This window comes from Carassius gibelio, chromosome A10 (assembly GCF_023724105.1).
Source record: "Carassius gibelio isolate Cgi1373 ecotype wild population from Czech Republic chromosome A10, carGib1.2-hapl.c, whole genome shotgun sequence".
NCBI classification, from domain to species: domain Eukaryota; kingdom Metazoa; phylum Chordata; class Actinopteri; order Cypriniformes; family Cyprinidae; genus Carassius; species Carassius gibelio.
In genome coordinates, this window is record NC_068380.1 from 17,973,683 (window position 1) to 17,998,359 (window position 24,677).

Consider the following 24,677-nt stretch of genomic DNA (forward strand, 5'->3'; position numbering starts at 1 on the left):
TCATCATGCCATAACAGTATCACAATCATTCTGATGGTACACTTCTAATAAGGAGAAAGGCTTCTGTGTCTCTCACAGGATTCTGTTAAACATCTGATCTGGGGGTGTATAAGTCTGGTGAGCCTCACAGTGAACTGTAGTGGGCACCAAAGTCACAAAAATACACAAAACTACACACGATTGCTGTAATATAGGGGTCTCCAACCCTGCTCCAACACACCTGTCTGTAAAGACCAAGTAACCTGACACCTTGAGGAACTGCTTCAGGTGTTTGATTGGGGTTGGAGCCCTGCTGGAAAGTGTTATTTCAGCACTGTATTATCTGGTCCTCCCCAACTTCACACCAATAAATTAGAAATTAACATGTTGGACCCTGCAAAATAACAGAAATGCTTCGAAAGTCTTGAGGAATTCAAATTACAGCTGTATTACAGAGGAGAACAGCCCACCGAGGACTTTTACATGTTGTGACACAAGCTCATGCTCAGTAACATGGAAAGCAGAGCAGATGTACTGTTTGAGATCCTTCAGACAATATACAGCATACAGAAACCAAGAGGTAAGGTGTTCCTGTGACTCAGTGGTAGAGCATTGGGTTCAATTCCCAAGGAACATACACACTAGTAAAAAAAATAATAAAAAAAAATCGATTTTAAAATTATATTTAGAAGTAAGATGTTATTGCTAAATGAAAGTCAGACCACAGATTAAAGGCACACTGATTTAGTTTATTAAAGTCTAATCTGGGTATACATATTTAATTTAGTTTTATAGCCTATTACTCAGAAATTGCTATTATAAAGGACAAACTTTATTATTATTGGCATCTCAGTGTCAAGTTTTATTTTTATTTATTTAGACGTTTCTCCTAAGTGTTTTAAAAAGAACAAAAGATTATGCCTAAAACGAAACTGTCTTAAAACTCTTTATGGTCTTAAAACAGACTTTGTGGTCTCTGATTCAGAGTCAGAGCATAGTTGAGTAGATTTGTCACTTACAGTTTATTGTTAGGAAATATTTATGCTTGTCAAAACACATCCTAATCTAAAGGCTTTGCCAACAAAAGCGCAGTAACGCTGGTAAAACACACTGTTTTCGCAATACTGTTACAGTGATAGTAACGTTAAAGCTTCAATAACGCCCTTCCAAGTAAATGTTCATACCGAGAGCTAATTCTGTCACTTATTTTCATTTTGCTCTTTATGCAAATACACTGACAAGCGCGAGCTGCTATTGGCTGCAATGAGATCACTTTACACTGTTTTCGAGCAGTGGGTGATGACTAACGGGAAAAGTAATGCATTCTGAAGATATTATGAATCACTGGGTTGTTTAAATGACTGACAGCTCTGCCGACCAATCACGAGAGGAGTTTCGGGCCGTCGCTCGTCTTGAGTTTGCGCATGCGCACAATGCTTCAATCTGTAGAAAACACGATCGTCTTCAGTGGTAGCGAGCGCGCTCGCAGGACGTTCCAGATGAGTGTGCGCTTACGTGCAAATAAAACCGGAAATAGCTCGCAAAGGAGGAGCAGAAACGTTAGACTTGGTTATCCGCGATGTTTTATAAGTGTTCAAATTTACAGTAGCTCATATGATGTGATGCCACTCTGAAGGTAAGAAAAATATATAATTCAAATAAATGTATTGTGGTTTGCAATACTAGTCCAGTCAGTGAATACATGTTCTTATATAAATTATTTTTGGGAGTTTGTACAGATATATTGATGGTGTCCTTGCCAGCGATATAAATTTATTGTAATAATTAGGGTTTTTGCTGTTTTATATTGTTTCATTGAATATAGAATTTTAAGTTGTAATTTTTTTTAAATTTTTTTTTTTTTTTACATTGTTTTAGCGCGCTGGGTGTGAGAAAAGCGCATTATTAATCAAATGTATTATTATTATTATTATTATTATTATCATGGAAAGAAAAGTATAAATACTATATATATATATATATATATATATATATATATATATATATATATATATATATATATATATATATATATATATATATATATATATATTAAGGTTTAAGGAGGCCACACACATTCTCACTAAAACACCAATCTATAATGTTTTAAGCTTCAGATGATATCAAGAATCAAAACATTGTAATAATCTGTAGTAGAAAATACTGTATATGACTGATAACTGTAGCACTTTTGAAATCTGAAAACTACATGGGGAAATTGATCTATTATCTAAATTTATATAAATTTATCTTAACCATTATCTATTTACAGACAGATTATTTTGTGTCTCTGAAAAATATTTATCTGTGACATTGTGTCATGTTGACTGTCAAAGTGTTTTGTGTCTATTTGTTAATGGACACATTAATGTATTTAGATGTTTAGCTAGACCCTCGGGGTAAGATAGCATTTATAGTGTTGCTATTATGACGTACCTAAGGGACTACGAGAAACTAGATTCTCTGGACTAATGTACTTCATTTCCAAGAGCCATGTCTGGTGCAAACACAGCATTCGCTGTGTTGAAGCATGGTGGTGCTAGCATCGCCCTGTTTGGGGTGTTTTTCAGTGGCAGAGGCCGGGGAACTGGTCAGGTTAAATACAGAGACATCCTTAGGAGTGTTCAAGACCTCAGACCAGTTCACCTTCCAACAGGTCAGGGACCTAAGTAGCCCTAAGCAAGTCTCCCAAACCCCTGCCCAAAAAGCTGTCAAAGGTGCCCCAGGTAAGCTCTGAGACTGAGTTAAAGGTAGGGTGGGCGATTTCAGAGATTTCGCAACCGCTAGCTAGCGTTGGAAGCATAAGATCCCACCCTCCCTGCAAATCACTCTCCAAAGCCACGCCTCCTCCATTCTTGAGGGGATCGTTGACTGGACGAACTCTTTATGGTCCTACGCCTAATTATATACACAGATGACATACATTTAGAGCACTTAACTTATTAAAATACTTTAGAATACATTAAGAGCACTTCACTTATTAAAATTCATCAGAATACATTAAGAGCACTTAACTTATTAAAATACATTAGGAAACATTTAGAGCATTTAACTTATTGATTGCTATCGGGATGTGAAGACACTTTCAACCAGCATAACTAAAAATGTTTTTTGAACCAAATCACCTAGGGTCTGAATACTTATGTCAGTGTGAATGTTTCTCTCTCTCTCTCTCTCTCTTTCTCTCTCTCTCTCTCTCTCTCTCTCTCTCTCTCTCTCTCTTATTTTTATAATGAATTTCATCACAAATCTGTTTTTGCTCTGTCATGATGGGGATAGTGTTGATTTATTTGTAGATAGTATATTTATTCATTTTTTACATTACATTATTGGCTCAAATACTGTACGTGTTGTGTGAAGGGGTACAATAAGTACATGAGTCACGCTTGTTAGTAAATATGGTTCTGAATTAAAACTCATTTTGATATTTTTGGTTGGCATGTAGTACAAATATGAAAGGATATCCAATATATCAGGGCATTTGAACTTTTTAATTAAAAGTCAAGATTAGTTCAGGTTAAAATAAATTGTGCTGTGTCTCTCCAAAAACTATTGATATTTATAAATGGATAATTCATGGTATTTCTAAAAATAAATAAATACATAAATCAATAAAATTAAATACTTTAACCTCAAAAAATAATTGTAAACAGTTAGAATGTACTTTTTATTTGATGTTTACACACCACATGTAATAATCCTAGTATCAAGTGTTTTAAAAAAATAATTAATGCTTGTGTTAATTAATGGACGTTTCTCAATAGCTAAATTAGTTATATTTTTTGTAATAATGGCAAGAAAATAAACAGGCTGGATTAGGATGGAAATGAGGAGCTAAAGTTAGCCATTGCTCAGTGAGGATTATCTTAAGCGAAAGTGCTGACTTGAAGCTTATTTAGATTTTTTTTAACTATGTTTTGAAATGTTAATTTCTGTAATTTTGTCAACACAAACCAACCGATAGGCTTCCAAACCTTAAATCTTACCTTAAAAGGGTGCTACACCACTGGCAAGATTGGCTTTAAATAAAACATGGCTGTCTGTGCAGAAAAAAAACAAGGGAGAAAATCTGAAACTGGTGATACATGACTTGAGAAAACTGAGAAATGGAGCTTCCCTTTTGATAAAAACCTCAATAATGCATCTTTGAAGTTTGTTCTCTAGTTTAAAAAAATAAAGCCCTGACGCTGTCTGCCAGATGACACAAAATGTTATTATATCTTTTGATTTCCATCTTTTCTCAGATACCTGCCTTTGTGTCACAATGGACACTTCACATCATTTACTCTTACTCTTGATGCTTTTGCACTATGAAGCAGGTAAGCCATGCCACCAGTCCTTCCCTCAGTTCACACGTATTGTATTGATGTGATACTCGACGCAGTGTTTTGTCCACGCAGGCTTCAGTCACAACTGTTTGAAAATCCTCCCAGACTCCAACAGTAGAATTGCTCTTGAGGTGGGAAAAAACTTCACCGCGACTTGTCACCTCCTGGAAGGCTCTGCTCATACCTCAGATGACATTGAATGGACTATGAGAGACATCCCCATTCCAAAGCAGTTTTACCACAAAATAAACGAAACGGCTGTGAGTGTAACTGTTAACATCAGCAGTGATATGAGAGGATGGCTGCGCTGCAAAGCCAAGGAGTCGCAGCCAGACTGTTATATCTATGGAATCTCACTCCATCCAGGATGTAAGTGTCTTCATGCCAAAATCACACGTCTTGCTTTAGAATTAAAAGGCTTGGTTTGTTACTCCATTTGGGTTTTAGTTTCTTTTTAGTACAGATTTTTGGACAATGTGTTGCTCTAAAACTAAATATTGCTGAATATCCAGTGTATGATATTGCAAGTGTTCAGAGACTGTTGTTGTTATAAGCTTCCGCCTTAGTTTTGAAATTGATTAATGCAATTCAAATGAAGCATTTTTCATGAATTCTGTTAATCATCATTGGTTTTCTGATGTCAAATCTGGCACGACAGCTTGTCAAACCATATTTGAGATTTTCAAGCAGAGAATTGTATTCTGTTCCCACATGTATGCCTTCAGAACATTTGTTTAATGTTAACAGTCTTCAGTTTGTGATGCAGTGGTTTATAAAGCTGTTGGAGAAAAAACAGCCCTGCAGTGGGAGGAAATCTTTGCATCTCTCAGACCTTCCCATTTTTTGAAACCTGATGCATTATTTACTCTTCAGCTTCAAGGAAACGTCTTGCTACATCCATTGTTTTTGTGTTTATGACTTCCAGATCCTCCACTGAAACCAACGAATCTCTCATGCATTGCTGTGCAAGAGGGCGAAGACATTTCCCCCAATTTAAACTGTAGTTGGGATTCAGGATCACGAAACCCGCTTTTCGACACAACTTACAACGTTTTTGCCTATATGTACGTGTTAGAGCATAAGTATTGATAGCACCTTTATGATTTTTTCATGCAAATGATTTAAAATGAAAGACTTGAGTGTTAATTACTTCATTTTCTGTCTTTTTCAGAACTATTTTAAACAAAACATATACAGGTGACTGTAAGCAGCATCATCTTGACAGATACTGCGTTGTCAATCTGGAGCGTTTTCCACATCATGTGCGTTTAAAAGTGTGGGTTGAAGTGAAGAATGTGCTGGGGTCAGAGCGGTCAGAACAACTTGAAAACTATTCAGAGTATTTTGGTATGAGCTGTGCTTTTGAATTAAAAAAGGATGCATTTAAAACTCAGTGAGAATGCATCACTTTGTGTTTGTTTTTTGTAGTGAAACCAAATCCACCATTGAATATCCAAGTCCTCACTGAAGATAACTTCTCCACTTCTCTCATGGTTACTTGGGAACCTCCCATTCAGGAGTATGTTTTGACCCTCTCTTATGCCATCAGATACCGCAAAGCATCATCCGATGTTTGGGTCGAGGTATGAGAAAGCCAAAAGCAGTTCAGATTTTAACATGGTCAGGACAAAATATAATGATTGCTAGTGAAAAACGTGGTGGGATTTGATGTCAGTGTTCTTTTGTTTGACCTATCCAACATTTTATCTGCCTACCAAAACATAGCACCTAAAATGTGTATATAATCAATATCATAAGCTTATGAAGACCCAAGATCAATGGTTAAGCCCGGGTAAATTATGAACAGTGTTAAATGTGGATTCTGGGGTTTAGAATGATCCTGGGTTAAACATTTCAGATGTGAAGAGCTCAAGGGCTTAGGAGTGGGTTCATATTTCAAACAATGGAATATTTTCATCTTGCATATAAAAAAGCAAAACAAAAAAGACTTTATTTTTTTTTTTCTTTAAAAGTTTATTCATGATTTCACAAATCTTTTAGGTGGCTGAGAGCTTGACCAAAGGGTACACGTTTAGACTGCAGTCTCTGGAGCCTTACACTCAATACGTGGTGCAGATACGATGCATTGGAGAAAATCACAGCGGATACTGGAGTAACTGGAGCGCCGGCGTCACAGGACACGCCTCAGAAGACAGTATGAGCTCTGTTATTCATCAAGTGATTGGAAATCTCTAAAAAGGTTGATGGAAGGATCCTAAAATTGGGTTCTAAAACAAATATTCCTTTAGAACAGAGTTGGGGAGCTAGCTTCCTAAAGTAGTTAAGCTGCCCTTTAACAAACTAGTTAGCTACTCTAACACTAGTAAATCTTAACTATTCCTCGCCTGTGTTGTTTGGAGGAGTTTTATCTCTTAAGGACCACAGAGAACAGGCTCTGTTTCACGAAGCATGCTTCCAATTAAGCAGAGATGGAATCTGAACATATGGTTTTACTCGACTCAGAAATTAACTGGATTTCACATTTGAGAGACTAAGCGACTGAGCAGAACAAGTCAGACTTTACAACACAGAATATAGAGGAGAGTGTGTTTGCTTTGCCTGTAAAGTGTGTGTGTACAACATGACATGAAAAACAGGGATGTAAAAAAGCAAGTTAACTATTGTCAGGCTACTGAAATGCAGAGTTAAGTTAGTAGCATCGCTGCTTAATTACTTCCCAGCATTCGAAAGATATTGACTCTTATTATTAATACTCATCAGGCATTTTATTTTCTCAGAGCCAGCAAGCGCACCAGATCTTTGGAGAATCATCCGGTCCACTTCTAATAATAGAAATGTGACTTTAGTATGGAAGGTAAATTCATTTTTCCACCGTACATGTGCTAAAATATCAGTAATAGTGTTTATCTATGTGGTGTCACATAGCTGTTTAGGGTTAGGTAAAGGTTTTCATTGTTCTCTTCTGTTGCAGGCTCCTGTAAAAGCGAATGGAAAAATACTGGGATATTACCTGAATATCTGTCACGATTATGTGATGATTGAAAGCCGTAATATAACAGCAGATAACAGACTGATGTATTTGATGAAGCTGCCTCCAGGAAAAAACGCCAGTATTGAACTGACTGCTTACAATTCAGTTGGAGCGTCTCCTAAAGCAACTTTGTTCATTCCAAGATCAGGTGAAGGTATGCCAAAGACTGCAGTGTTTTTTGATCAAATTCAACATCTGAACCCTTCTGTTGTCCTTATCGTCATCAAACAAATGAAATGATAGCTGCTCTTTAAAAAAATCAATAATATCGACATTCAAAATAAGTGCACACAGTTCTAGAAGGATCTAGATTTTGGGATATTAAAGATTTTTTTTAAGATTCAGCTACATTATGTTGTGTAAGATGGGCTAAAGCCACTGAGCGCTTTCCAAAACACCTGGAGTACTTCACCTCATGGTTTTAAGAGTGCAAAAATGGGCTTGTTGTGTTGTGATGTGCAAAGTGATATGACATGATCATTTATATTGACCTGGAAAAGTGACCCACCAAATCTGACCCAAGGATTACAGAGGGGTGCAGTTTTAAGACAATAGGAGGGTTGAAATAGTGTGTGTGTATGGAATAAATCTGCTTTGTCAAGGCCTGTGAGAGCGAGGTGTAATGTGTGGTGTGTTTGTGATTGAATAGATCTTCCTGGTGTGAAGAATATGAGCTGGTCGGTGCGTGATGAGAAGCTGCAGGTGCAGTGGACATCTCTTCCTGTCGGCTTACGTCTCTCCGAATACCTGCTGGAGTGGGTGACCGTCCCCCAGCTTCAGGCCGGCTGGCAGAGAGTCTCTAGCAAAGTCCACAACACCACACTAAACGGTAACAACTCCAGATCTTCTGAAGCTCTGCTGGCTAATAAACTGGCGCACATGGAATCTGCGCATATTTATTTAGTTATTTATTTATTTGAATCTGCTGATTATTGGTGGCACATCTACAGGATGAAGTCAATATGTTGACTTTAGCCAAGTCTTGCAGTTATAAGAATAGTTTACACAGTTTTACATAATTTATTTGAAAGAATTAAGAGTAGTTTCATTACACCGTTGAAGATTAGTAGCTAGTGATTACGTTTTTAGAGGATTAGCTTTCCCCACACTGTGTATAATAGTGTCAGTCAGTAAATTAGTATGAATTTAGTGTGAATTAGAGAGGTTTCATACGTCTGTATGAAGTATTCCTTTATTTTGCAAGCACAGTTTCGCAAAGGAAGCACTGCAAGTTTTGGTGCAGAGTCTGTTCTTGACTCAATGCTTAAAAGTTTAAGTACAACATTCAAAAAAAAAATAAAAAAAATAAAAAAAAAGAAGTGATCCTGGAGCACAAAAGCAGTCTTAAGTCGCTGGGGTATTTATAGCAATAGCAAAAATTATTATCAAAATTATTGATTTTTCTTTTACGCCAAAAATCATTAGGATATTAAGTAAAGATCATGTTCCATGAAGATATTTTGTAAATTTAACTTAATTTTGATTAGTAATATGTATGGCTAAGAACTTCATTTTGGACAACTAATGATTTTCTCAATATTTAGATAGTTTTTTTTAGGTTTTTTTGCACCCTCAGATTCCAGATTTTCAAATAGTTGTAATATTGCCAATACGGCCAAATATTGTCTAATACTAACAAACCATACATCAATGGAAAGCTTATTTATATTCATCTTTCTGATGATGAATAAATCTCAATTTGGAAAAACTGACTGGGTTTGTGTCCAAGGTTACACATGTGATTTTAATATATAATACTAATATTGGCCCAGTGCCAACAAATGATGTTTACAAATAATTCATAACTGTTATCAAAGAAGATTCTGCCAGATATTAGACCATTTTCTGTGTCAAACCACAGGAAATGAGCTTTCGTTGTGAAAGCTGGACGGATGTCTGCAGTTTCTCTGTGAAACCAAACTTTTTGGGAGCAGTGTAGGTGACCAAATGTCTTTCCCCCCTTCCCAAGGTGATTTGAAGAAATTCCAGCGGTACAACATATCAGTGTATCCAATTTACAAGTATCAACAAGCAGGAAGACCAGTAACCAGACCAGCCTATGTTCAACAAGGAAGTCAGTATCTTAAAGTTAATGCAGTGTTCTCATGCGCTGGAGCACTCTCATATAACAGCGTTATGCTATTGTTGTTGTTTATCTAGTTCCAGAAAAGGGTCCGAATGTCACACAGACCAAATCCAAGAAGAACAGTGCCGAGCTGACCTGGAATGAGATCCCACTGGAAAGACAGCGTGGATTCATCACCAACTACACCATATTCTATGCCATCGGGAGCACTAAGCAATGGAAATGTATGTTAGATGCATATGTTAATTGCATGATGAATGTGTGATGAAATCTGATGTTTGTCAAATGTTTTCGGCAGCTGTGACGGTGAACCCTAATGTCCAATCATATTTACTGATGGATCTGGCCAGTGAAACGGATTACGTGGTTAACATCATGGCATCAACAGTAGCAGGCTCCGTCAAAGGCATAGATTATAACTTCAAAACCTTGAAGTACGGTATGTCTTTTATGCTCACTTTTCTTCTGAAATTCTTGATGATGCATTGCGATTTTCACAAGAAGCAGACACATACTTGGAGCTGCTGAAGGAAGTGACGTGTGCCGATGCTTTGATGCGAGTTTGTTCTCTTGACTTTAGGTGATGGAGAGGTGGAGGTGATTGTAGTTGTGGTTTGCCTCAGCTTCCTGTTCCTGACTGTCTTTATAATAATGTTCTGCCTTCGGAAAAGAGAAGTGTGAGTCAGTGCTTTTCACCGCTCAAAATGAAACACAAAGCAAGAATTCAACTTTAATTCACCACTTCATTTCACTTTTGAGAAATACTTACACAAGATATAGTGGCTTATTGCTTAACCATTCTGTGTAAACTGTGTCATTGTCCACATTATACGCAATTTAGAGAGTAATGAATTCAAGACAAGTCATGTTTTTCACACATTTAAATGTTTCACTGATTGAAACCAAGAAAGAATATTTGATCGTTGCCATTTATATTACACAATATGATCAATAACAATAGAAACCGTTTATATGAGAGTTAGTATTTAAGCATTTCTTTATAAAAAGGAAAATGATCATTCTGTTATTAGGGACTGTTATGTTGTTCCATGCATTTGACCAAAGGACAAAAATAAATAAAAAAATAAATGAAATTAAATCATCTGTGGAAAACAAATTAGAAGTTTAATGAAATTTTCATGCTGCTTTTTTTTATAATGACCGTTAATGATAACCAGGTGCTGTTTGGCATTCAAAATTCACCAAAACATACCATAACGCTATTTGTTATTTATTGATAATCTTCTCTGGTGAACCTTTGATTCTCCTTTTTTCTTGTATATTTAAGTATTGCAAGTCAAACAGTTTGATGTCAGTGGATGGCCTGTAACTGATCACTATGTGCACATTATGTATACTTTAGAGCCAGAGTCCTGCAAGCTAATTTTATTATACTTTTTTTAATGGCACTGAATCTTGACAGTTCCTGGTCACCATTCAAAATAAAGCAGGATTGTGAATATAATGACATGCTCTTAAAGTAACTTGCACCAAATGAAAAGTGCATTTAACTCCTGATGATGTTTATGACATTTAGTGCAGAAAGAGAAATTGTTCTGAATATTTCATGAGGATTGGATCGCATGCTAACAGCAGTTAATGGTGCTGTGTGGTGTTAACTGTCATTGTTTTCTGGCCTCTGCTCAGGATCAAGAAGCTCTTGTGGCCGCAGGTTCCAGACCCATCCGACAGCTCCATTGCCCACTGGTCACCTGATTTCCCCATTAAGGTCAGTGAGCTGCAAGGAAATAAAATCATGTGTGAATCTCACAAAAGATGTCCATAAAGATTTCGTTTCATTATGAAGTTGTCGTGGCTGTTAGGCACATAGAAACCCTCAAATTCTCTGTAATGTATATATAGTTAGCTGTTAATAAGAATTACATGTGGAATGTATTTTGAAGACACAACAGACAGCTTCAACGTTTATTGGTTTAAAAAAGACGCAAAGATGGTGAAATTGCAAAGTCGGTAACACTTTAGAATAGGTAACACTTGTTAACTATTAACTATGACATTTCTCTCAGTAAATTCTTAATTTGCTGCTTATTAATAGTTATTAAGGTAGTTTTAGGTTTAGATATTGGTTAAGATTAGGGATGTAGAATAAGGTGAAGTAGAATAAGGCATTAATATGTTCTTAATTAGCACTAATAACTAATATTAAGAACTAATAAGTGTTACCTATTCTAAAGTGTTACTGCAAAGTCATTTCAATAAACGATGACAAGATGTTAATGTTTGTGTGAATTATCCCTTTAACACAATATATACAATAAGAATGGATTTTTTAAACTTTTTTCCTCAGAATCATTAATCGTTAAAAATAATAATAATAATAAATTGTATTTATAATGTGCTTTTCACACCCAAAGCACTACAACAATGCAAAAAATGATACAATATAAAACACCAAAATAAATCAAATCATAAACCCAATTAGCAGCTTAATCAGCAATTTTAAAGAGGTGGGTTTTCAACAGTTTCTAAGTCAAGTCAAGTCAAGTCAAGTCTGCTTTATTGTCAATTCTTCCACATGTACAGCACATACATACAGAGAATTGAAATTGCACTACTCTCATACTCTTGATGCATACAGACAACACTAACACTAACACAACAGTAGCTCATCAAAATACAAAAAATATAAATGTACTTAGTGTAGGAGCACTTCAAACATTCAGAGGAAATGCATTCCATAACCTCGGAGCGGCACGAGAGAAGGCTCTCTGTCCCATAGTTTTTAATCTACAGTGGGGCTGATAAAGAAGAAGAGTATCAGCAGAGCGAAGAGGACGAGAATGCATGTAAGGGGTAACTAACTCACATAACATAAGAAGGAGCCAATTCATGCACAGCTTTAGAAGTTAAAACAAGTTTTAAACTCAAGACGTGACTGAACTGGAAGCCAGTGCAAGTTACAGAGGAAACCACTGATGTGCTGCCAAAAGGCTGTGTGAATGAGTTGTGATGCATTTCATACTTTTATGTCCTGCAAACATTTAGAAAGGATTGCAGAACAAACTGTATCATCAGACATTGAACTGATGTATGTTTGGTTATCTTCAGCATAAAAATGATACCCAAGACCTTGTTTTCTAATGATTTTCCCCAGAGAAAGCATATAAATGCTAAATAGTATGGGCCCCAAAACAGAACCTTGTGGGACACCATATTGGACCTGACTCATGTCTGATTTGTTATTTCCCAGAACAACTGAGAATGTAATTGTGCCAAAACAACACATTCCAGAACTTTAGCCAGAAAAGGAGGATTTGAAATGGGCCTGTAATTTGTTAGATCAGAGGAATCACATCCAGGCTTTTTAGGGAATGGTGTGATAGCTGCAACTTTAAGTTCACATGGAACAATCCCAGTAATAAGAGAAGTGTTAAAAATATTTAATATGAGGGGGCCGATTGTTGACAGACACCCCTTAAGAATGGTAGTTGGAAAAGCATCAAGGATACAAGTGTATGAGTTTATTGTCGACACTAATTTTGAGTGGTCATGAGTGGTAATTGTTGCAAAACTAGAGAACAAAACCATAGGAGTACTTGGTGGAAGAACCCCAGGGAGCACAGAGCTGGGGAGAGAACCAATAGACACTTTTATTCTCAAAAAATTAAGAAACTTGTTCCACTGCTGAACAGAAGATCATGTTGGTGACTAGTTAGGTATTAAAATTTTGTCAATAGTCTTAAAAATCTTGTTTGGATTTGCAGCATCATCACTTATAATACGTGATGAATGAATGAAATGAATGAAACCAGAATGGATTCAGAACCAGTTTCATTAAATTCGTTCATTCTTATTAACACTAATGCAGTTAATATATATATATATATATATATATATATATATATATATATATATATATATATATATATATATATATATATATATATATATAATTATTATTTTATTTTTAGTTTTTTGCTTGAAGAAAATGAGAATTGAATAATGAAAAATATTATTGAAAAAAAAAGGTTTTGTTGTCTGTTATAACCTGGACATTGTTCTTGTATATTGCAACACAAAACATGATTCCAACCACGTAATGGCATATTGCTCAAAACATTATTTCCGGTCTTTTGGGACATTCTTATGGTCTGCCAAACAAAGCTAACAGTATGTGACCCTCTCAACAGGCCGATGTGCCCAAAGAAGACGTTAGCATGGTTGAAGTGGACGTGTTTGACGGCAAGTCTCTGTGCGAGGAAGACAAAGCCGAGCTGCCGCTGAAGAAGGACAAGTATCTCTCTGAGGAGCACAGCAGCGGCATCGGAGGCTCGTCCTGCACGTCCTCACCTCGCCACAGCATCTCAGACAGTGACTCGGGTGACTCGGGACAGACCTCAGCCAGCACTCTGCAGTACTCCTCAGTGGTGGCAGGTGCCCACAAGGGCCAGACTCCCAGCCATCAGCCTCTGGCATTCGCTCGCTCCGAGTCCACACAGCCACTTCTGGACAGCGAGGAACATCCAGAGCATCTCAGCGAGAGCAGCGGCCAGTCCAGGAGCTTGTACATGAGACGAGGCCGAGAACCCGAGCTGGGCGTCCTCGGACAGGACAGCAGTGGAGCCTCTCTTACTTTCTCTCCAGTGCAGGAAGAGGAGACTCCTGTCGCAGAGGACCTTCCCGCCTCCGCCTTAAGTTACATACCGCAGCAGAACAGCTATCGACCTCAGTAAAACATGTGAAGTGATGCTGGCGCTTTGGAGACGACCCTAAGCTACTGCATTTAGTGTCACCTTTTCAGGCCATGTTAATTTGACTGTGATGAACTTTTCATTTGGCATTTCAATGGGATTGAAAGCTTCTGCAGACATGTATGGTAACCAACCTGTCCTCCAACCAATACGCTCGTATAGGTCGTTTGTCCAAATCCCTGAAATATGACCCATCAGAGCGTATACTACAATTGTGCCCCTATCGGCAAAAGGTCGTTTTCATATTAATGTTTTGTACTCTTTTATTTGCTCTCTGTTTTGCGTTTCGTGTAGCTCAGTTGGTAGATTATTGCGTTATACCTTGATATGTAATCATGCTATCATGAGTTCAATCCCAGGGAACGGACGTGCATGAAAATGTATATGCTCAATACATTTTAATTTAGCATGATTTCTGTGAGGGTTTAGGTTTAGGGGTGGGGTTAGGTGTGGTCATTCGAATGAATAAGCCACCTAGTAAAATATGTAGAAAATACTGTGAGATTGGTGTAAAAAGTCCACACATTGCATTTAAATAAACATGTGTTTTGATTGGTAATTACGTTATACGTCATTTCATGACGACAGACGCAACGCGATACTGTCATTATTTTTACGCCCGCTAGAGGGTGCTTAACTTTAAACCGTAAATATAAGTCGTAATAAGGTGCTTGCACAAACAACCTATATTGTGTTTTTTTTTTTTTTGGAGGACAGGCTCATGGTAACACTAGACTGCTCCCTTTAAAAAGCTGTCAACAGTTTGAGATGTCACACTGCCATGTGCCTTCCTTTTGCCTTAATGATATAATATGTTGCTGTTGGTTTCAACCATATATACGGTTAGTTGTAGCATTGTGTAAAATAGTTTTCCAATGGATTTCGCTTTTCATGCTTCTGATTTTTTGCCTCAAGCTCAGAGCTGATTGGTCTGTGGTTCGTCGATGTGCCGCTGTAAAACGTTTCCAGTGTAAACAGCTTCAATCTTGCTTGCTTCCAAAATAGACACAGAGCTGTTTAGAAAACTATGACCAGTTCCCCATTATGTTATTGACGTGTTATTGATAATGGTATTATGAATATTCATATTTTTAACAATATGCAACAGAATGTCAACCCTAGCTTTAGTTAACCTTGCTTTCATGCTCCTTATGATATTTTTGTCTAGGATAAAACTAGTGTAACACTACATTGAATTGTCTGTTATGCATATATTTAATTGTATGCCTTACTACATGTATTTATCTCTATGTGATTTGTTTATATCATTGCATCACTTACACGTTTATCGATGGTACCAAATTAAATAAAGACTTTGTTCAAATGTTTCATAGACTAGAAGCCTTATGGTTTACTAGTGGCACCAAACAATCATTGTGCAAGTCTGCTGCCAAAGGCCATACTGTTTTCTCATTTATTAGTATCTCAGACTTTATTTATACCGTCAGTCTGTGGGTATTGCTTGGATGCATTTCAATGGTAGCAGCGCCTTCTCTGATTGGTACTTTGACTGTAATTTGGCAAGGATATGAGGTTGTAATTTGTGTCCTTGTTTGAACAGTGTTTGCTCTAAGCAATGAAAAATGAAACTACTGTAAAACTAATATGCATGATTTGGTTCAGCACTGTGTGAATTAGACATACACTGATTCTTATTAAAGCTACATAAGTTATTCAGTCAAGAGCAGTGAGTGATTTTCTTTTTTATTTGTTGTTTTAAAAATAATTGGGAGAACGAAATCCAATCTTAAAGTGCCATTTTAGTCACTTTACAGTAGGGCTACATATAAGCCCCAGTAACATTGTTGTTATTATTGCTGTAGAAACACCACTATTTAAAACTTTAAATAGTATCCTCTCGCACAGTGAATTTGTTTAAATTAATTTTGTAAAAACAAACAATACTTGAGTACAAAGTAGATGTGTTTCGTTAAATATGGAGCTGTTTTACTCGATGTCTTTAAAGGAGAAACCGAAAGATAATCATGAACGATGTCCATCACATATGCAACTTTGTAATAAATGAATAAAAACAACTAGTTAGGTGAGCTTATCACCTTAAAAGTGCACAGATATAACCATCAGTTCATACGGCTGTTAATTACGGATCTAAATTGTTCAAATCACTCTGGATTTTGAATCACATGCAATTCACGTGAGTAATGGGTCAAATGATGATAAATGGAGCAGAGTTTAGTAAGCAGGATGATCTATAATAGTAAATGTATCGTAACAAGCTCAACTGATGCTTGAGAAACACCGGAAACAGAAGTGAGCACTCATTGCAGGAAACGGCCTGACACTGAACTCTGGAAACACAAGTCTGTATTCTGGTATTCTGTCTCAATACCCGCACCTGTAGGTTAGGCTGCTTGAGAGTGCGTGCATGCAACAGGAAGTGCACAAGATCACTTAAGTCATTCATAGGAACTACTGAACACAAATTTTGAAGTTTATTTTAAAACGCAAATTATAAAATAAAGATCTGTACAAAGTTTACTTGCATTTTTATACAACACTATGTTGTAAGTGGGTCTCACTCACTGATTTATATATATATATATATATATACTTTTCTAGATACCCACACTTGCAGTCACACTTGCAGTGCTCTGGATCACTTGATTTCTCATATGACGTATTTGCTGTATTTGGCTGTATTAAGTGTTCAAGTGAGGAGAACTTGAAGTGTGTGTAGAACTTTTCATCACCTGATGGGACACACATTAATTTCTTGTGCTTCTTATTAAGTGATAAAAAGCAGTTGCAAATTATATAAATATAGGATACTCACCTTTGCACCAATAAAACTTGTAGCACTTTGTTTTACCACCAAATTATATGTAATATAGAAATTATTATTCATATTCACATTGGAAAGGTTTCGGTGACCTCCCGATCTTGGCAAAAAGTCTCATGATTCCACAACATGATGCATGATGGGATACCCTAAGCCTTGAATACTGCTCTGGAGTGTGGATTTAGTGTCCATTAAGGACAATGTGCTTTGGCGTTTTTAAGATTTGGACAGTCTTGCGCACATCCTTCCTGTTGCGCTCACATGCTCTAAAGTGGCTAAGACCGCAAGTGTTGGTATTTGGACAGTCTTCAGTCCAGTTGCGCACTCTGGCCAAATACAGGATATACGTCATGCAAGTAGACATGTGCACAGATCGCAAGTGTGGGTGTTGGGACAGGCTCAATGTATGAAATAAACTTTTAGTCTCTTGAGTCGGTACTTTTTTGAATAAGTAATTACTGCAAAAAGATTCACTTCAGAATCTGGGCAGAAATAGTAGGTCATCTGGCTATGAAAAAAAGGTACAAACGCTGTCACTGTGGCAAAACCTTTTCAAAAGGTGCACTTTAATATCTTTAAGGTAGCAATATGGACTTTTAGCAATATGGGGGGGGGGGGGGTCTAATTGTTAGGAAGTCTAATGAGTTGCTGCCCTGTGATTGGCTGATTAGCAATTTGTGTTGCCAAGCAATTAAACAGGTGCACCTAATAAAGTGGCCCATGAGTGTGTATATATATATATATATATATATATATATATATATATATATATATATATATATATATATATATATATATATATATATATATATATACAAAATAAAATCTTTTTGTAATCTTGACAAACACATATCATTGGAGAGGTCTGACAGTCAAGTTCCATATTTGATAACTGTTTTGAAATATAAGTGATATTGTGACAGTCAGTTATTTATTTGTTACAGAAAACTGCTTCAGAAAAAATCGGTGGAGTTTGGGTGTCACCCTGGATAATTTTGCTATAGTTGCAGGAACCACATTTTTCATGATAACAACTTCAAATTCGGAACATAACTTGGTTTGACATATGGCTTTGATTAAATATAATTTTAGAGTGCATCAAATTATATAAAATATTTATTTTACATAAAATAATAAAACAACTGTACACTACATTTTCTTTGCTGTTAATGTAAACGTCTATTTTTAATAAAGGTGACTTGACTTGAATTGACTAGCACACTCTTGCTTGTTTTTCTTTTGGTCCCACCCAATTCCCTAGAATTTTTTCCTGCCTGAATCTGCATAGAAAATGCACACACACACGCACACACACACACACACACACACACACACACACACACACACACACACACACACACACACACACACACACACACACATTTGTTTTTGTGAAAAGTGGGTTCATCCCATAGGTGTAATGGTTTTTATACTGTACAGACCGTATTTTCTATCGTTCTACACCAACCCTACACCTAACCCTCACAGGAAACCTTGTGCATTTTTTGATTTTCAAGAAACTTCATTCTGTGTAATTTATTAGCTTGTTTACCTGTGGGGACCTCAATTTAGTGGGGACCTTTCCACCGTGACACGAGTCCCCATGACTCTGTGTGTTCAGGTTTTAGTCCCCACCAGAACAGAAAAACAAGTACACAACTGAGCCTGGTTTCTCCCAAGGTTTTTTTCTCCATTTTGTCACCGATGGAGTTTCGGTTCCTTGCCGCTGTCGCCTCTGGCTTGCTTAGTTGGGGTCACTTCATCTACAGCGATATCATTGACTTGATTGCAAGTAAAAACAGACACTATTTTCAACTGAACAGAGATGACATCACTGAATTCAATGATGAACTGCCTTTAACTATCATTTTGCATTATTGAGACACTGTTTTCCAAATGAATGTTTTTCAGTTGCTTTGACGCAATGTATTTTGTTTAAAGCACTATATAAATAAAGGTGACTTGACTTGACACATACACACAAAAATAAAAATAAATTAATAAATCAGATTTAATCTGGCCCTTTTACCTGACATGATAACAATAATAATAAAAGCTTATACTAGCCTTTTATTTAAAAGGCGGTGCATTTTTGGACACCTTATAGATTTGCAGTGAAAAACCTTTTTCAAAATGTATTGTAATGTTAAAGTTAGACCCTGTATAGTTGTAATTCATGGAGTAATTATATAATACTTTCAGATATCATAATTCATGATAACCTGTGGGCTAAAGAAATAAAGGAATCTATTATGACACCGACTTCAATTAGGAAAATGTAAGACTATAATACTGCATTTACTTCTTACATTTTCCCCAACATCAAAATAATGTTTCCCCTGATTAGTAGTGGTGTTTTCTGAAATTGATTCTCAACATACATTTAAGATTCTTCATATAACTGGTAAAAAGAGCTGATGCTTTGCAGACACTTTATTACACAAATAACATTGTTACTGAAAATAGTTTTCTTGCAATAAAACCTCAGTTTCACAACAAATATCAGACACATCGCACAGTAGCTTTGAAAATGTAGTAAATACAGCCTTAAATGTGTAATCTTTTTTTTTTCTTTTTTATCAGATGCAAAAAAATAAAAAACAACTTGAATCACAGGTGACAGTAGCAGCTCTTCAATATGTGGCACATCTGTAGTAATATTTACTGTAGGTGCTGCAGAAGGCGAAATACATGAAGGCACAGACATACAGAAATGTTAGGACACAAAACGCCTGGATCAATAATATATTAATTGCACTGCTAAATTACTGGAAGAGATTGAACAGCTGTTCATCATTAAAACTTAATAAATAATCTACCTTTACCCTCCTTTTAAATATAATAATGAGAAGTCTAGCATCAAAATGACCAGTGCTCTGAATCTCCACGTGGTCCCTTAAAATCATCAATTAAAGTGTCAGTCATAGGTCTCAGGGAAAACATTTTCACACCAGATAAAATGTTTCAGCAGCTGATACAGACGAATACAGAGGTGATTAAATTACATCCTGACAGCACTAGCAGAAAGACCTTTAAGCGTGGGCTCTTTAGGACGAGGGCCCGGGGGCCGGCGGAGCGGTGTACTCCTCGTTCTCAGAGTCCGTGCCGTCCTCCTCGTCTTTCTCCAGGTCACTTCCCTCGGTGCTGAGTCTGTCGAAGCCCTGCCGGGTGTAGCCTTTGTGGGAGGCAAAGAAATTCCCCAGGTTCAAGCTTCCTGCAGCTTTGCCTGTGTGTGAGAAAGAGTCTTACTCTCAACACATCTAACGCCGGGTGAACAATATACCATTTTAGGCCTATTTTCATTTGTAGACAGTTTCTGCAGTTGGATGAAAACAATCAAATTTGAATATAGTGGTATGGTTACACCACAGAAGGTTGTGTTTAAATGCTCCAGGAACAGGCCAAAAGAAAAAGATACTTATGCATGGGAAGCTGAGCGTTATAGTAGGTCTCTGTCCTGAGGATCTCTCTCTTACCTCTGATTTTACCCAGGATTCCTCCTGCTGATCCTGAAGGCTCCGACTTCACCTGGCAATCATCTTAAAAGCAGAAATCCATCACAATCAATCCCACACACAACAGCACATGGAGTTAATTAACACGACTGTAAGACAGTTACCACTGTCCATGCGGCCCCTCTTCCAGCGGAGACAGACACCGATGGCGATGACGAGCACCAGTGGGACGAGCAGTAGAGAGGTGATGATGGCGGTGGACACACCCTGAGCGCTCTGACTGGCCACGCTCTTGAGCGTCTTCTTCTCTTCAGGAGCCACCAGCGGCTGAGGAGGCTGCTTCTGTGACGGCTCCTGCATCTTCTGCACTGCAGCTACTGGAGGCCGAGGCGGGAGCTTGGAGAACGGCTTCAGATTGGCCTGCACAAACGCTTCTGTTTCTAAAAGAAAGAGGGAATCAGATAAGAAACGGTTAAAAATGTAATTAAAGTTATGCATTTAGCAAAGCGACTTACATTGCATTCAGGCTAACATGTGTTCCCAGAGATTCGAACCCCCGACCTTACGCTTGGTAGTGCAATGCTCTACCACTTGAGTTACAGGAACACTAAAAATAGTTATCATGTCTTAAAAGGGGTCATATGATACGATTTAAATTTTCCCTTTCTCTTTGGAGTGTTACAAACTCTTTGTGCATGAAGAAGATCTGTAAAGTTGTAAAGACTAAAGTCTCAAATCCAAAGATATATTCTTTAGAAAATTTAAGACTTGTCCAGACTTGTCCCCCTAAAACACCTGGTTTAAACACATCTAGATAAACCACATAAAAGTTTGCAAAAACAAAATGTCTTCTGAAGGCTCAAAAATGAAGAAATTGATAACAAAGTTATATGCAGTCCATATAAATCTTTGAAAATCGTTTTTATTTTGTGCACTTCAAAAACTTTTTTATCACGAAACCACAATTGTGGCTCTCTTCTCTGCCGTCTTTTTCTGTGGGTCTAAAACTTTTGTTTGCAACTTTTGGAAGCTGTGTCTCAGTGGGCGGTCTCTCCCCACCAGGACGAAAGGCCTTTTCTATTGGTCACTCTCGACTGAAGTCACAGGTTGACCACACCCACTACGTTTCCCAGAATCAGTCTGACAGAAGAGCGAGCGAGGTTGTATAAAGCCGAGAAACAGGTTGTTTACTGGGTAAGAAAACTAACTTAACATCTTAACAAGTCAACTTAATTATTCTCTCCTCATGGTCTTCCATCAAAATACGTAACGTTAGCTAAGCCCCTTGTAGATCTGATTAGCCAACAGTATAGCTAGCTGCCAGAGCCCCCAATAGTAAAGCGTCAGACCAATATTTTCAGAGATTATAGATTATTAAAGCTCCAGTGAAGTTGAAGGTGAGTAATGCACATTAAATCACTTCCCCATTTGATGGGTTATGATTCAGAAATGATGACCGTATGCACACTCAAGTCTATTCACGGCACCCAACAGCTGTAGACTGCCATTTAAAGTTTTCTAAAATACAAGGATTTGGGACTGAAGCCTGTACATTCTGACTTCATATATTCTACAAGACTGTGTATTGTGCATTTTAATAACAGGTTTGTTTTGTACTATCTTTAAGAACTGTGCAATGACAACCACTGCAACCTTGCAGAGACTTTCTTTTAATGAACTAACTTCCACAGTTCAGTATGCCCCTGACCTATAAGGGGAGTTTTTATTTGTGAATACTATTTGTGAGCAGCATAGACTTCTATCAGTACAACATCACATTTGTCTTTTCTGTTCGCAGGAAGAAGATCTGGTGTTGATAGAGGCTGATTCTTCAAGGCAAAACCTTAGACCTGATGCAACGACATCCAATGTTGCAATCACTCTCAGGAGGTACACAAGCAAAAGCTAAACATTGCATATTATACATTCCTGTTACAAAATATGCCTTGCAAAATTTTTTGTCTTTAATGTGTAATTGCAATAGTGAAGTTTAAAAAACAAAAACAAATAAAAGATGCTCTGGATCATATCTTTGGATCATATCTCATATCTCTACCTGACTATGTTCATTACATTTGGTTCAAAACAGTACATTGCAAAGTTCATAAAAAGATCAAACGAAATCTATATATACTGCACATAGGTACACAGAAAGTTGTTTGGAAACATTACATGTTTTTATTGTTTTTTTAATATAAGTCTCTTTTGCATATCAAAGCTGCATTAATTTGATCAAATATACAGTAAAAACTGAATTATTGCAAAAATTTTACCATATTACCAATATTACCATAAATCTTTTCTATTTGAATACATGTAAAAAAATTGTTTTATTACTTTCAGCATCATTACTCTACAGTTTCACGTGATCCTTCAGAAATCAGTCTAATATGCTGATTTGCTTAAAAACTGTTATAATTGTCAATGTTGAAAAAAATAATTGGGGATTCTTTGATGAATAGAAATTTATCTGACGTAATAATGTTAGTTACTGTCATTTTTGATCAACTGAATGAATCCTAGCTGAATAAAAGTATTTCTTAATTTCTTTTTTTTAAAGGTCTTACTGTCCCCAGACTTTTGAACAGTACTGTATATTATCACAAAATCTATCCATTACAGAAGAATGGTGTTTGTTTGAACTTTACATTCAACAAAGAATCTTGACATTTTTTTTTATAAATAAAATTAATAATAATCATTGTTGAGCAAAAAAATAAGCTTATCGTTATATTGTGAGACTTATGACTGGAGTAATGACGCTGAAAATGTTGCTTTATTGTTTTTATATACATACATATAATTGTGTTTATTTATTTTTACAGTGAGAAGAATGTGATTCGACATGCTGCAGCACAGATAAACACCTGACATCTGAAATATGTCAGGAGATAATATGTCTGAAGTTGTGAAAACGTCAAAAAGCTGTGGAAGCTGTGCCAATCCGTTGAAAATCACCTTCCTTGGAGAGCTTGTAAAAATGAATAAATACAATTATATGTATATAAAACTAAAACAAATAAAGCAAAATTACTCCATTCTTAAGAGTCCCTTTTAGATTTTTTTCAAGCTTTTCTTTTTCTTTTCTTTTCTTTTTTTTAGTTTAGTTGGATGATGTTGCATCAGGTCTAAGGTTTTGCCTTGAAGAATCAGCCTCTATCAACACCAGATCTTCTTCCTGCGAACAGAATGTACAGCCTTCAGTCCCAAATCCTTGTATTTTAGAAAACTTTAAATGGCAGTCTACAGCTGCTGGGTGCCGTGAATAGACTTGAGTGTGCATACGGTCATCATTTATGAATTTATGAATCATAACCCATCAAATGGGGAAGTGATTTAATGTGCATTACTCACCTTACTTCACTGGAGCTTTAATAATCTATAATCTCTGAAAATATTGGTCTGACGCTTTACTATTGGGGGCTCTGGCAGCTAGCTATACTGTTGGCTAATCAGATCTACAAGGGGCTTAGCTAACGTTACGTATTTTGATGGAAGACCATGAGGAGAGAATAATTAAGTTGACTTGTTAAGATGTTAAGTTAGTTTTCTTACCCAGTAAACAACCTGTTTCTCGGCTTTATACAACCTCGCTCGCTCTTCTGTCAGACTGATTCTGGGAAACGTAGTGGGTGTGGTCAACCTGTGACTTCAGTCGAGAGTGACCAATAGAAAAGGCCTTTCGTCCTGGTGGGGAGAGACCGCCCACTGAGACACAGCTTCACTCGCAAACAAAACTTTTCAACTCGCAAACAAAAGAAAGCCGGTGTCTGTTTCTATAAAGTGGGGGCACTTCTGTCTCACAGTCTGTAAGTATGTTTTCATATTTAAAGGATTCGCCACTGATGATTCAAACGCCAGTTTTGAGCAGTGTAGAGTAGCGCTTGTCGTTTGTTGTTTCTCCGATCACAAATGCAGACATGGGTTTATGTTTATGCAGCACGATACGCAACACAACTCGTAAAAACATAGTATATTAAGTCATTATTATCAGTAATTATGTCCCCACTGGATGCAACAAATGATTCGTTTGTAATGAGTTTTATTGGCTTTGTCTCATCGTGCCGGGACACACGGCATCACAATATGTTAAGGGGCGTCACATTTCCGTCACACGCTTGAGGTATTCGACCAATCAGAACGCAATGGATAGCTGGCCAATCAGAGCACACCTCGCTTTTCAGAACGATGAGCTTTGTAAAAAACAACATGTTTCAAGAAAGGTGGGGCATAGAAGAGCAACAATAATATACAGTATGTGGAAAATAATGTGTCCCATCAGTTATATTCAGCTCTATACTGCCTCCTGCTGTTGTGTAGCTTAG

The 24,677-nt window shown here is 36.9% G+C and overlaps 2 protein-coding genes across 4 annotated transcripts in view; one reads left to right on the forward strand and one right to left on the reverse strand.

Annotated features, from left to right (window-relative positions):
- The first annotated feature begins 1,472 nt into the window (after nt 1-1,472).
- On the forward strand, nt 1,473-23,441 carry LOC128021434 (interleukin-6 receptor subunit beta). 2 transcript variants are annotated; one of them, XM_052608590.1, is made up of 17 exons: nt 1,473-1,615; nt 4,224-4,298; nt 4,380-4,676; nt 5,233-5,371; nt 5,479-5,654; nt 5,736-5,890; nt 6,309-6,462; nt 7,046-7,122; nt 7,240-7,453; nt 7,949-8,128; nt 9,269-9,373; nt 9,460-9,609; nt 9,684-9,824; nt 9,966-10,062; nt 11,033-11,114; nt 22,151-22,242; nt 23,178-23,441. In XM_052608590.1, exons 2-17 carry the CDS (start codon nt 4,244-4,246, stop codon nt 23,221-23,223), a joined length of 2,160 nt encoding a protein of 719 aa, XP_052464550.1. In that variant the 5' UTR covers nt 1,473-1,615; nt 4,224-4,243; the 3' UTR covers nt 23,224-23,441. The 2 variants fall into 2 exon arrangements, with proteins under 2 accessions (XP_052464550.1, XP_052464549.1); XM_052608589.1 differs by lacking the exons at nt 22,151-22,242; nt 23,178-23,441 and adding an exon at nt 13,537-15,779 and having other exon boundaries at nt 1,474-1,615.
- Nucleotides 19,313-24,677, reverse strand: part of LOC128021433 (peptidyl-glycine alpha-amidating monooxygenase B-like) — a 35,368-nt gene continuing 30,003 nt past the window's right edge. For both annotated transcript variants that reach the window (XM_052608588.1, XM_052608587.1), the window contains 3 exons: nt 20,517-20,792; nt 20,374-20,436; nt 19,313-20,123 (listed from right to left, as the gene is read on the reverse strand). In XM_052608588.1, the coding sequence (XP_052464548.1) occupies nt 19,945-20,123; nt 20,374-20,436; nt 20,517-20,792 (518 nt within the window). In that variant the 3' untranslated portion in view covers nt 19,313-19,944. The remainder of the gene's footprint in view (nt 20,124-20,373; nt 20,437-20,516; nt 20,793-24,677) is intronic.